This window comes from Rhinopithecus bieti, unplaced genomic scaffold (assembly GCF_001698545.2).
Source record: "Rhinopithecus bieti isolate Rb0 unplaced genomic scaffold, ASM169854v2 scaffold_12859, whole genome shotgun sequence".
Taxonomy (NCBI): Eukaryota; Metazoa; Chordata; class Mammalia; order Primates; family Cercopithecidae; genus Rhinopithecus; species Rhinopithecus bieti.
In genome coordinates this window covers 331,064-344,054 of record NW_016807388.1, presented here as the reverse complement: position 1 = coordinate 344,054, position 12,991 = coordinate 331,064, and the positions used below count along the sequence as shown (strand labels likewise).

The window sequence follows — 12,991 nt, the reverse complement described above, 5'->3', positions numbered from 1 at the left end:
AAAATAACTCAAGTGCTATTTTAAAATGAAAGATACAGGCAACTAGGTTCCTTTCCCTTTTTTTTTTCTTTTCTTTTCTTTTTTTTTTTTTTTAACAAAACAAAATACCAGTGGCTAGCTTTCCTGTAACATCCTTTGGATTTGGTTAAAAAAAGAAAGAAAAGTCTACAGAACAGGATCACTGAATGCCACTTCAGCCCCACTTCCTGCAGGCTCTATTTTAATTAGCATCAAACAGGTTACAGAACATTTCTTCAGCTGCAGAAAGAAGTTCTGAATGGGTGACAGCTGCCCCGAGTCGCGCTACCTGGTTCCATTTTACCCCTCATCGGTCAGTGTGGTTTCTTGCCAAATAACACCTAATGTTTTACCCCTTATTCCTGCAGGGAGGCAGGCCCTGTGGCTGGCTGGGCACAGAGAAAGAAAGAGAAAAACTAGCACAAACATAGAGACTATACATGGAGGGAGACAGGAGTCCCTCTTTCTGCTTCCTTCAAGAACTCGATAAATAATAACCTCAAAGTGCAACAATGCACAAATGTCTGGCACACAGGTTAGTCTGGAGTGACTTGTTATCACGGGGCTCCGTGGGGCAAGGGTGTGATCTCCTTTTGCATTTGTCTTTGGACCTCGTTAAAGGAAAAAAAAAAAAAAGAGAGAGAGACGGATTTCCTATACACATATAAATAGTCCCTTAACTAGAAGGGAAAAAACAAACACACTGTTTCAAATGCATTTCTAAAAGATTTAAAATAAATCCAAACGGGAAATCTTGACTCCAAATTGTCTATTGCCCATGTGTCTCAGAGGAGAAACTACTGGGATGTTGGGAGAGGCATGTTGGGAGAGGTCTGACCCTGATCCTAACTCTAACTAGAGGCGCTGGTACTGGGACCTTGGGAAGAGGAGCGTGCACAGTGCAGGGAGCCAGGAGCTCTTGGTGGAGGTATTGAATATAGGTCTCACCTGTGATAGAAACCAGTGTCCTCAAGTCCAAACGCACAGGTAAAATGGACTTGCAAGTGTTAAGGGAACTTCAGAGGCCAGTGTTGAGGCTGCATGAATGAGCAAGACAGGCTGGGTGTGGGTCACAGGGACATACAGCCAGGTCAGATTGTGGCTCAACTCAAGTTAGGTCCTCATTCCTTGGCTACGGGCAGGTCAGCTGGGAGGGTGACAGTCCAGAAACCAGGTATGTGGCTGTTAGTGCAAGGGCAGGTGTAGGCTCCTGGCAGCCTGCATTTTAGGAGCTGAGAACTTGGATATCAACTCATGGCAGGGGCTCCCTGCCTCTTCTGGGATGAGGCTGATGATACACGCTGCTGGAGAAAGCTCTCAGAATAAGCATTCTTGGGCAAATTTCTAAAGCCAGAATTGATACAGGGTAGATGGTTTCAGAGTCCTTCACAAAACTATAATCACATTGTGACTGCTGAAGGGTGTTTACTCACGTCCAAAGTTTTCTTTGGCCACTGACTCTGCTGAACTGATGGCAACATATAGGATTGTGCAAGGCAGGATTTGATGCTCAACTGGATGTCTTTTTTTGGGGGGTGACCATCCAATGATGGCCTCCTGGTTAGATCATGTAACCCAAATCCCCAAATGCCATAAGGTAGCTGCCCAGCAGAGAGAATTTGGTCCAGCGTCTCCTGCATTTCTGAGCATCCAATACAGCATAGAAACATTGCTCTCTCCCAGCCTACTTCAATACTGTTTTATCTGCTGTCTTTCCAACAGCAACAGAATAAAGTGAAAAGTAAGGGTGTGATCTCGGACCCCAAGAGAAGAGTGAGCTCACAGAAAAAATGCACAACAGATCACGTCAACTGAGAGGCCAGAAAAAGATCTCTGAAATCTGGGGGAGGAGGGGAATGCAGAGATAGCTAATATCCCAAACTGTAACTTGAGACACCCTTACAGGTGCTTAAAATGTTTCCCATGAGCACAAATTGTTAGAACGGCAACAAGTCAGAGCAGATTAACCCATATGGACTTTGGAATAACTGGGACTTATACTTCTTCAGTGCCCTGCCTGGGCTCAGAGTCCCTGGGCTCAGCAGTGCCCTCCTGGGGGCCAGGCTGCCCCGGGCTGTGGCCGGTGTCTTCCACACTCAGGAGGCTGCTGGCTGCCTGGGAGCTGGCACTGTTGGCACTCCCGGACCGGGAGCGGTAAGGGGGCAGGTCGGCTTGGTTCAGAGATTCCGTGTCAGAAGAGTAGGGCGGTGGAGGAAGATCATACCACGCAGGCCTGCGATGGGGACAGCAGAGGGGCAGGGACAGTGGAGACAGGAAAAGAAGAGAACACATTAGAGCCAAGACAAGCCAACTTCAGCCCATTTCTGAGATGGTGTTTCCAGTGTGAAATGAGATTTTCCATCCAAGTACAAAGACAATCAATTCAAGGACCAGGAACCACAGCAGAACAGAAAAGGCCAGTGTGTTCTGGCTGGTTCGTGTTGACCGGGCAGTGCCAAAACCACATCCTCTGGGTAGAACCAGAATGAGGTCACCCACCAAGTCCCTCGGCTCAACCTGGGTGGTTTGGCATTGCCACTCTGCTCCATTGGCCAGAAGCCCTGTGGTCAAGAGGCTGGGCTGGTATCTTGACTGGGCCTCTGATGGGAACATGGAATTGGCATTTCTACTGAAAGCTAACTCTTCCTGGCTGTGAACTGGGGTAAGTGAGAGGACATCCTCTCAACACCTCAGTCTGTATCTGCAGAAGAGGCTTGAAAGGAATGAATTCAACAGAAAAGACATTTTATTTTCTAGCTCTCATTTACTGAAGTCTCCGCGTGAGTCAGGCACTTTGCCGCGCCCCTTACATTTCTTTTTTTCTTTTTTTCTTTTTTTTTTTTTGAGACGGAGTCTTGCTCTGTCACCCAGGCTGGAGTGCAGTGGCCGGATCTCAGCTCACTGCAAGCTCCACCTCCCGGGTTCACGCCATTCTCCTGCCTCAGCCTCCCGAGTAGCTGGGACTACAGGCGCCCGCCACCTCGCCCGGCTAGTTTTTTGCATTTTAGTAGAGACGGGGTTTCACCGTGTTAGCCAGGATGGTCTTGATCTCCTGACCTCGCGATCCGCCCGTCTCGGCCTCCCAAAGTGCTGGGATTACAGACTTGAGCCACCGTGCCCGGCCGCCCCTTACATTTCCTACCTTATTTAATGCTCACAAGAATGCTGTGAGGTGGGCATTACTCTCATGCCTGCTACTCTGGCGAGGAAACTGAGGCACAGGGACATTCAATGTCTGGCCCAGGATCAGAAATAACTGGTAAACAGCAATGCTGGGATTTGAACTCACGCATTCTGTTTCCGGATTCGGCAATTTTAACCCTACCCTATGCTGGACATTTTATTTTCTAGCTCTCATTTACTGAAGAGAGTAAAGAGTGGGATGAAGAGGTTCAACCCCGTATGAAGAGGTTATGAGTGGGAACTTTATTAGGTGAGGAAGGTCCTGAATTCTTACACTTATTTGCAAAGTGATCCTTAAGTGCCATCCCCTCCCCTGAACTCTGAAACTTTATTCACCTTTTATGAGGAAGGAAAACGAAGATTAAATAATATAAGAGCTGCCATTGAAAAGGGTCCAAGGAAGAGCCCAGTCACCATCAGAACATGGCCTGCAAAATGTCTAATGCCATACATGGCAGAGCTCGAGGAAGAGGGATGCTGATCAGGAAACAGACCCACTACTTGCTTCAACTACAGAACTCTGCTTCTTGGCTTTATATATACTGGGGGCTCTTGTACAATTCCATTTGCAATGTGATGTCTACAGCTTAAAAAAGCTTGAAAGTGCTCCTTTCCGCCTCCTTTATTTTATATGAGCCAAGCAAAATTAAGGAACTCACTGATTCTCTCATTCCTTCACTTCTTCATTCATCCATTCATTCCACAGATATTAACCAAACCTCTCACATGTACTGGGCACTGCTCCGCAGTAGCAGGTGAGGCTCAGAGCTGGTCTGTGGCCAGACCATGGACCAGCGTGGCATTCCCAGGAGGAGCAGGCCTCTGAGTTAGCCAGGATCCTAACTGTATGTTCCTCAGACAAGTCATTTAACATCCCAGAGCCTCAGTTTCCTCATCTGTAGAATTTGGAAATTTCCTGACTTGTGCAACCATCACCATAATCCAGTTTTGGAACATTCCTATCAGTTTCCTCCCACAGTGAGGCGCTGAGAGGATTAAATGAGGTGATACATGTAGAGCACTTTGCAAGGACTTGGAGAGTGTCAGATGCTGCCACTACCTACGGCAGCTGAAGCCAGGCTCTCAGTAAGACCTAGGAACCTCAGTGTGTGCACCTGTTCCCCTCCCCACAATGGATGACCTCTCCCACCTCAATCTCTTCTATCCAGCACACACCTCTGGTCCAGCAAGGCCTCGGAGTAGGAGGGTGGGGAGCCTACTTCCGACGCATTCTGCTCCGCCTGGCTGGCCACATACTGGATGCCATTATTGACGTTGTAGGTGACGTTGCAGTGGTGGGGGGGGCCAGGACCACCAGGCGGGACAGCAGCACAGGGTGCTGCAGCCGGTGCACGGGCAGCGTCATGAGGTTGTTCCGTTTCCGCTGGTGGTGCAAGACCAGTGCCAGCAGGGCCACCACCAGCACGAAGATGACGGAGCTGCCGATGATGGCATAGGTGATGCTGGGGTAATACACAAGCTGGTTCTCTGAAGTCACAAACACCTGCCCGCTGCCAGGTTCTGAGAAACCCCAGAGAGAGGAGAGAAAAGACAGAAGGTTACCAGTTTGGCTCATCTTTGTGTTTCAACGTCAGCCCCAGAACTTGCATGCGAATGTTCACAGTAGCCCTAATTCACAATAGCCAAAAAGTGGAAACTGCCCAAATGTCCACCAGCTGATGAGCGGATAAACAAAAGGTGGTACATCCACCCAGTGGAATATTATTTGGCCATAAAAAGTAATAAATACTGATACATGCTACTGCATGGATGGAACTCAAAAACATGATGCAGTAAAATAATCCAGACACAAAAGATCACATATTGTATGATTCTGTTTATACGAAATCTCCAGGAAAGGTGATTTTGCAGAGGCAGAAAGATTAGTGGTTGCCTGGAGTGGGAAAGAGAATGGGGATTAACAGTCAACGGGCAGGAGGAATCTTGCTGGGGTGATGGGAATGTTCTGAAACTGATTTATGGTGATGGTTACACAAATTGGCTAATTTCCCCCTGCAACATCACTGAACTGTACACTTAAAAAGGGCAAATTTTAAGTACTGCAAATAATACCTCAATTAAGTCGTTTTAAAAAGTATCATATACTATCCAGGGAACAGGAGTGAGAGTTCTGGTGGCAGAAATCAGTTCTTTAGTAGAAATGTATAATGTAATACACCTCAGGAACACAGCTCTGGGGTCCTCATACCTGCAGATCATTTATTTTAAGCCAGGTCCCACATGGAGCTTTTGAGATGGAGAGCCAGCACAGCCCAGCCTAACAGCAGGAACTCCTGGGCTCAAATCCTAGCCCCTCAAAACTTGCTTGCTGTGTGCCTTTTGGAAGTGCTACCCTCTGCCGGCTGCAAAATGGAGATGTACTAGTGCCAAGTTCTTGGGGCTTCTGTGAGCATGAAATGAGTCAATACTCATCAAGCCCCTGAACATAGCTACACGCTGTGCTTTGTAAGTGCATGTGTTTGGTACATAAAAATACACGATTGATTATTTATTTATTTATTTATTTGAGACAGGGTCTTGCTCTGTCACCCAGCCTGGAGTGCAGTGGCACGATCTCGGTGCACTCAACCTCTGCCTCCCGGGTTCAAGCAATTCTCTCATCTCAGCCTCCCAAGTAGCTGGGACTACAGGTGCATGCCACCATGCTCAGCTACTTTTTGTATTTTAGAGATGGGGTTTCACCATGTTGGCCAGGCTGGTCTCAAACTCCTGACCTCAAGTGATCCAACTGCCTCGGCCTCCCAAAGCGCTGGGATTACAGGCGTGAGCCACTGTGCCTGGCCAAGTACGTGCTTTATATCACATCTCCGTGCCTCATAACAACTCCATGGGGGAGGTGTTGTGATTCTCCTTTTTTTTTTTAGATGAAGAAAATGAAGCTCAGAGAAGTCAGTTCCCCTGACCGAGGCCACACAGTTTGGAGGTAAGGAGCTGTGCGTGAGTTGAGTCCAGGGGTCTGACTTCAGAACCTGGCCCCAGCATTCTGCTCTACATCACCCGAATAAGACCTGCCAGGCAATCTGCAGGCACTTCCTCGGGAGTTCCAGGGTGAAGGTCTGATACACATCCCACCCCTGCAGGTTGCTCTCATAATATCCTTCTCTGCACACATGCTAAGGAGCCGTACTTCAAGCACTCAGGTAAGGAGCTTCCCAGTCAGCAGGACATACCTGGCCACCACTGTAAGGTCCAGGCAGGTGGAGGAAACCAGGGGTCCAAGCTGGGTACCCCTCATCTTTACCGACAGCTGCCACTACCTACTGTCATGGCCTAGTTGGAAGAATAATCTAAATGCAGCTCAAGTGAGTACACTTGGTGGCCACGACCCTGTCCTTGTTCCGCCTGTGAGGCAGTGAGGAGGTTTCAGTGGGTCCACAGGGGTCAAAATGTAACCATGAAATAGCAGCAGTGGCAGCGACTACAGGTGACTCATGTCCGCTGTCCTGGCATCGGCTAAGGACTTTACTCCATCCCTCATCACTAGCTGTGCATCTGTTTTGTTCACTGCTATATCCTGAGAGAGTAGGATGGTGCCTGGCACATAGTAGGCACTCAATAAATACCCGCCACGCAACGGGAAAAAAATCTGTTTATTCACATGCCCTAGTAAAGTGAGTTCTGTTGTTATTCCTATTTTTCAGATGAGCAAATTGACTCAGAGAGGTGAATTATTTTGTCTAACATCACCTAAGAAGTAGGCAGAGGAATAGGAATAGAATTTAGATGTTTCTCCTTCAAAAAACCACAGACTGTGAAACACATTGACTTCTCTTCTTTTCTGATACAAACATTTTCTGATTCCCCAAACGATCCCAATCTGAGACCAACGATGACCTTCCCCTTCAAGGTCCGGCTTGACTAAAAGCTACAAAGCATAGACTAAAAGCTACAAAGATTCTCCAAATCCCTGGCGGTCACTGTTTCAATGATTCATTGCACAGAAAGAAGCAAATAGGGGCCCAGCAGAAAGACAGAATCATGTTGCACTACAGTTAAGGGAGGGAGGCGGTTTTTGGATGTTTTCTGAAGACAATTAGCTGTCATTCAGGGATTCTGCCGGAGTTCTCTCTGTTCTCCGCTTACACAGTTAGAAGCTGGGTGGAGGCTTGTGTATGTGTATGTTTCAGAATTCAGGCTTAAACTAAAATATCTTCTTTATTTTGTTATCTAGCAGGGAGAGCTGCAGAGTTAGGAGCCTTGGGGGGAATCCTGGAGCCACTGCTTCTAGCTGTTTGAGCTCAAGCGAATTATTTAACTCTTAGAAGCCTCACCCTCCTTGTCTGTGAAATGGTGGCGGTCCTGGGTAAACAACAGTATCCGTATCTCCCTGGATTATCCAGATGGTAGAGTATAATATATACACTGAGCACAGTGCCTGGCAAGGGTTTGCCTCAGTAATGCCAGCTCTTTTTTGTAACCACCACCACCACAACAAAATAATAATGATAATTATTATATAACTTGGAAGAAACATCTAAATTCTAGTCCTGTTCCTCTGCCTACTTCGTAGGTGATGTTAGACAAAATAATTCACCTCTCTGAGTCAATCTGCTCATCTGAATTTGCTCATATAATTATAATTTATATAATAAATAATAGACATAAAATTTACCGCTGTAACCATTTTAAAGTGCACAGTTCAGTGGCGCTTAACATTCATACACATTATTAACGTTCATACATGTTATTGTGCGTCCATCACCACTATCCAGCTCCAGAATTTTTCATCATCCCTCACTGATGAACACTAGATTTTAGTGTTGCCTTTCTTACCATTATCCTCACCAACTTCTTGCAACCAGGGGTAGAAAGCTGGGGGAGCCACCTCTGGCGGATGGGGTTGAGTTGGGGAGAAGATATGAACAGATTGAGTTCCATTCCAGTGAGATGTATTTCTTTTTATTTTTTATTCCTTTTTAATTTTTAATATATATTTTTTGAGACAAGGTCTCACTCTGTTGCCCAACCTGGAGTGCAGTGGTGATCTTGGTTCAACAGCCTCCACCTCCTGGGCTCGAGCCACCTTCCTGTCTCAGTGGCTGGGACTACAAGCGTGCGCCACACAAACCAGCTAATTTTTGCATATTTTGTAAAGACGGAGTCTCCCTATGTTGCCCAGGCTGGTCTTGAACTCCTGGGCTCAGGTAATCTATCCGTCTCGGCCTTCCAAACTGTTGGGATACAGGCGTGAGTCACTGCTCCTGGCCAGTGAAACGTATTTCTTAAAGGAGGAAAGTGGGTAAACTGTCACACAGAAAACAAATGGTCCAGAGGTTTTAAAATGCTGACTTCTGTGTAAACATGTGAGGTTTTAAGAATACAAGTGGGAGTCCTTTAAAACGCATAGGATATAAAATGCCTGTGGAACTTAATGGTCTCACTTATGTCTCCGAAAGCAGGCTCTCTTCAGACATCTCTTCACTTTGGCAGGCGAGACGCAGCGATCACATTTGCCTGAGAAATTATGATGTTGCATAACTCAGTGGTGCCTGCTCTCGTTTTTGCTGTGTGTAAAATGTCATCTTGTGTTAATTCATTAACTAGGCCCACTTTTCTTAAGAGCTTAATGAGCCTGTTGGCCAAATTACTAATATCAGAGTTGCCTGGGACCTAAGTTCCAAGTGCATAATCCATGGATAATGAAGTTTCCATTTATTCTGGCTGTCCCTCAAGCTAATGCCCTTGTGCTCCACTGTCAAGCATCTTGAATTCTTGTCCTGTCCATGCCGCTTCTACTGTACTAATTCCAGGCAATCTGGTCACTATCTAGAGACTGCTGTTCTATCAAGACTGCCAGTAGCTCCACGGCCGCTTGTGGAGAAGCAGGCTGTGTTTTGTACAACGCCAGGGGTGCTCTTCACCTCAAAGTCATTACATATTTCCTTAGTTATCAAGACAGCTTTCTAGCAGATGGCAGCCAAGTGTCTTGAGGAGGAGTACCTTTAACTAATTCACTCAGAGGTGCTGTCTGGACCAGCGAAGGCACTCAAGCAGCTGACACTTGTGACTCGGTGTTCCTTCGCTTCCAAAAAAATCCCCTCCTCCAGATGCAAATTAAATTTCCTACTGGATATCATTTTTCACCCATCAGATTGGCAAAAGCAAAGTTTGAGCTCATATTTTGCTGGCCAGGTCTCAGGCAAACAGGTATATTCACGCCTGGTATATATATGCAGGCATGGCTAGTGGGAGGATAAGTTGGTACCAACCCAGGGTGGTGGAGGAGCTAATAATATATATTAATATAAAATGTGCGTATTTTTTGAGATTGGCCAGGCATGGTGACTCCTATCTATAAATCCAGCTCTTTGGGAGGTGAAAGCAGGGAGGATAGCTTGAGCCCAGGAGTTCGAGACCAGCCTGGGCAACATAGGGAGACCCTGTCTCTACAAAAAATAAACATTTAATAATTTAATAAATTAGCTGGGTGTAGTGGCATGCACCTGTAGTCCCAGCTATTCAGGAGGCTAAGAAGGAAGATCACTTGAGCCTAGGAGTTTGAGGTTGCAGTGAGCTATGATCATGCCACTATGCTCTAGCCTGAGCGACAGAGTGAGACCCTGTCTCTAAAAAACCAACAAACAAAATAAGCATTCATGAAAGCATGGTTCATAACAGCAAAATATATCAGAAACAATCCAAATGTTTATCAATTGCAGCCTGGCTAAATAAATTATGCTGTATCCATACAATCTTGTACCTATTTTTAAAATTAGGGAACCTCTACATATACTGATACGAACAATCGGAAGGATATATCGATAAGGAGAAAAAAGCAAAGTTCAGTCGAGAATGTATAAAATATATCTGGAAAGACACAATGTAACTAGTGACACTGGGAGCTTCCAGGAAGGGGAATAGATGCTTGTGGAGAGGGAGATTTACTTTTTATTGTTTACTCCTTTCTTACTTTGTAGAATTTGTTCTGTATTATCTATTAAAAAAAACAAGCACTCCTGTCCTCTTCCTTTAGACATGCCCAGGCTGATGGTGCATCTCAGTTTATTTTTATTTTTAGACATAGGGTCTTGCTGTACTGCCCAGGTTGGTCTTGAACTCCCAGGCTCAAGCAATCCTCCCACCTAAGCCTCTGAGTAGCTGGGATTGCAGCATGTGCCACTGCACCTGGCTCAGTTTCTTTATTGTTTCTTGTCCTTCTCTCCCTGTAGGTGCTTCTTGGGGTTCAGGCCTCACTGTCCCATGCTCACTTGAAGACCCCTTGCTGACTCATGACTCCCTGAGGACAGCTTCCAATGCCTCCAGCCTGATTTTTTTTTTTTTTTTTTTTTTTAAGACAGGGTCTCACTGTCTCCCAGGCTGGAGTGCAGTGGCACAGTCCTGGCTACTGCACAATCTTGGCTCACCGCAACCTCCAACTCCTGGGTTCAAGTGATTCTCCGGCCTCAGCCTCATGAATAACTGGGATTATAAGTGCATGACACCCACCATGCCCGGCTAATTTTATATTTTTAGTAGAGATGGGGTTTCCCTATCTCTAACTCCTGACCTCAAGTGATCCACCCACCTCAGCGTCCCAAAGTGCTGGGACTACAGGCGTGAGCCACCGTGCCTGGCCCAGCCTGACCTCCTGAGTCCAGAATTCCTGTTCTGGAATATTCACTGTCCTTCAAACGGACTCTTCCTCATCCCTTTGAAAAACTCCTACCTTGCTATTTTTTTAAGTGCTTTCTTCAGTTTGTTTTTCCTCCAGATTATATATTTTAAAAGTTAGATTTGTTGAGGTATACCTTAGGCATAATACAATTTGCCCTTTAAAAACGCACCATTAGATGAATTCTGATAAAATGAAACAGTCACACATCCTCTTCCACAATCAAGATATAGACCCTTCCATCCCCCACAAAAGGTATTTTGTGCTTCTTGTGGTCAAAGGTATTTTGTGCTCCCCTCATTCCAAGCCTCTGGAAACCAGGGGTCTATTTTCTGTCCAAATAGATCCACTTTTTTTCCAGAAAGCCATACAAGTGGAATTCTACAGTATGCAGTATCCTACAGTATGTAAAAACAAATTTTTACGTAGTCCTTTGCATCAATTCTTTCTTAATGGTGTTTTTTATACTCTATTCCATCTGGCTTCTTTCACTCAGCACACTGCTTTTGAGATTCATCCATGTTTCTTTAAGTGTTAATATTTCATTCCTTTTTGTCCCTGAGTAGTATTCAGTTGCATGGATGTATCACAATTTGTTTGATTCCCCAAATGAGGGAGGGTACTGGGCTGTTTCCAGTTTCAGGAAGGCTGGTCTTTGTGCTAACATATATTTTCATTATTTCTTTGGCATACTAGGGCTGAGAGATTTCTGGGTCATATGGGAAGCATATATTTAACTTTAGAAGAAATTGTCCCACTGTTCTCCAAAGTTGCTATAGCATTTCCCATCTCCACCAGCAGCAATGTATAATTCTCAGTCATCCTGTGTTCTCACCAGCACTTAGTAATACCAGTTTTTTTAATTTTAGCCATCTTAATAGGTATTTAGTGGTATCTTATTGATACCAGTTAAAACCTCTTATTGAGGTTTTAATTAGCATTTCCCAATGACTAATGGTGTGAGCATCTGTTCATGTACTGATTTGCCACACTTTAATCTTCTTTAATGAAGTGTTTATTCAAATCTTTTGCCCATTTTTAAATTGGTTTGACATTATTATTGGATAGTAAGAGCACTTGATATGTTCTGCAACATAGTATTCTATCACAAATGTGTTTTGCAAATATTTTCTCCTAGTCTATGGCTTTTCATTTTCTTTACAGTGTCTTAAAAGAGCTTTTGGTGTTTTCTTTTTTAAGACTGGTCAATGAACAGAAGGTTTCAAAACAAATTTTTATATAGTACTTTACATCAATTCTTTCTTTCTTTTTTTTAATTCTTTCTTAATAGTTTTTGTTTTTTATATTCATTTCAAGGAATCTTCCCCTATATCATTGCTTAGAAGAAGTCTTATAGCTTTAGCTTTTACATTTATGTCTACGATCCACAGCAAGTTAATTTTGTTTATGCTGCAAGGTAAAGGTCAAGGTTCTTTTATCTCCCCATTTAGCTTTCCAATTTTCTAACACCATTTGTTGAAAAGCCTATCCTCTCTTATTGAATTACCTTGGCACCTTTGTTGAAAATCAATTGACCATACAAGTCTGAGTCTATTCTTAGACTATCTATTTTGTATGATTGAGCTATACACCTGTCTTTATGCCAATAAGAGTGTTAACTACAGCTTTATAGTTAAGTCTTGAAATGAGGCAGTGTGTCTTGCATGCCTTTCCCCCCTTCTAAAATGAACTTTATTTCTGATTATAAAAATCCATGTTATTTAAAAAAAAAGTAATATAGAAATATTCAAGGCAGACAAAACGTACCCTCCTCTCCCTCAAACCTACTAGGATTCTACTAGACGTGGTTTACAGTTTGGTATAGACCAGGAGCTGGTGAACTTTTTCTGTCAAGGGCCAGACAGTAAATATTTTATGCTTTGTGAGCTACAAAAGTAGCATAAAAGCTGTCATGGACAATATGTCAATGAATGAATGTGGTTGTGTCCCAATTAAACTTTATTTATAAAAACAGGTGGCAGGTCAGATTTGGCCCACTGGCCGTAGTTTGCTGTCTACCCACAGCATAGATCCTTGAAAACTGCTCCCTATGCTTGTGAACATGCATGTACTTGTCTTCATGCTATATGGATACTTCAGCATGTGGGTATCCTTCCTTGTCACCTATACCTTTGTGAAAGAATAGCCACATAGTAT

General features: G+C 44.5%; 1 protein-coding gene across 1 annotated transcript in view; it reads right to left on the bottom strand.

Annotated features, from left to right (window-relative positions):
- Window positions 1-622: 622 nt before the first annotated feature.
- LDLRAD3 (low density lipoprotein receptor class A domain containing 3) overlaps window positions 623-12,991 on the bottom strand; it is a 197,467-nt gene continuing 185,098 nt past the window's right edge. Inside the window, 3 exon segments of the mRNA XM_017881627.1 lie at window positions 623-2,251; window positions 4,378-4,507; window positions 4,510-4,722. Of these exon segments, the coding sequence (XP_017737116.1) occupies window positions 2,014-2,251; window positions 4,378-4,507; window positions 4,510-4,722 (581 nt within the window). The 3' untranslated portion in view covers window positions 623-2,013.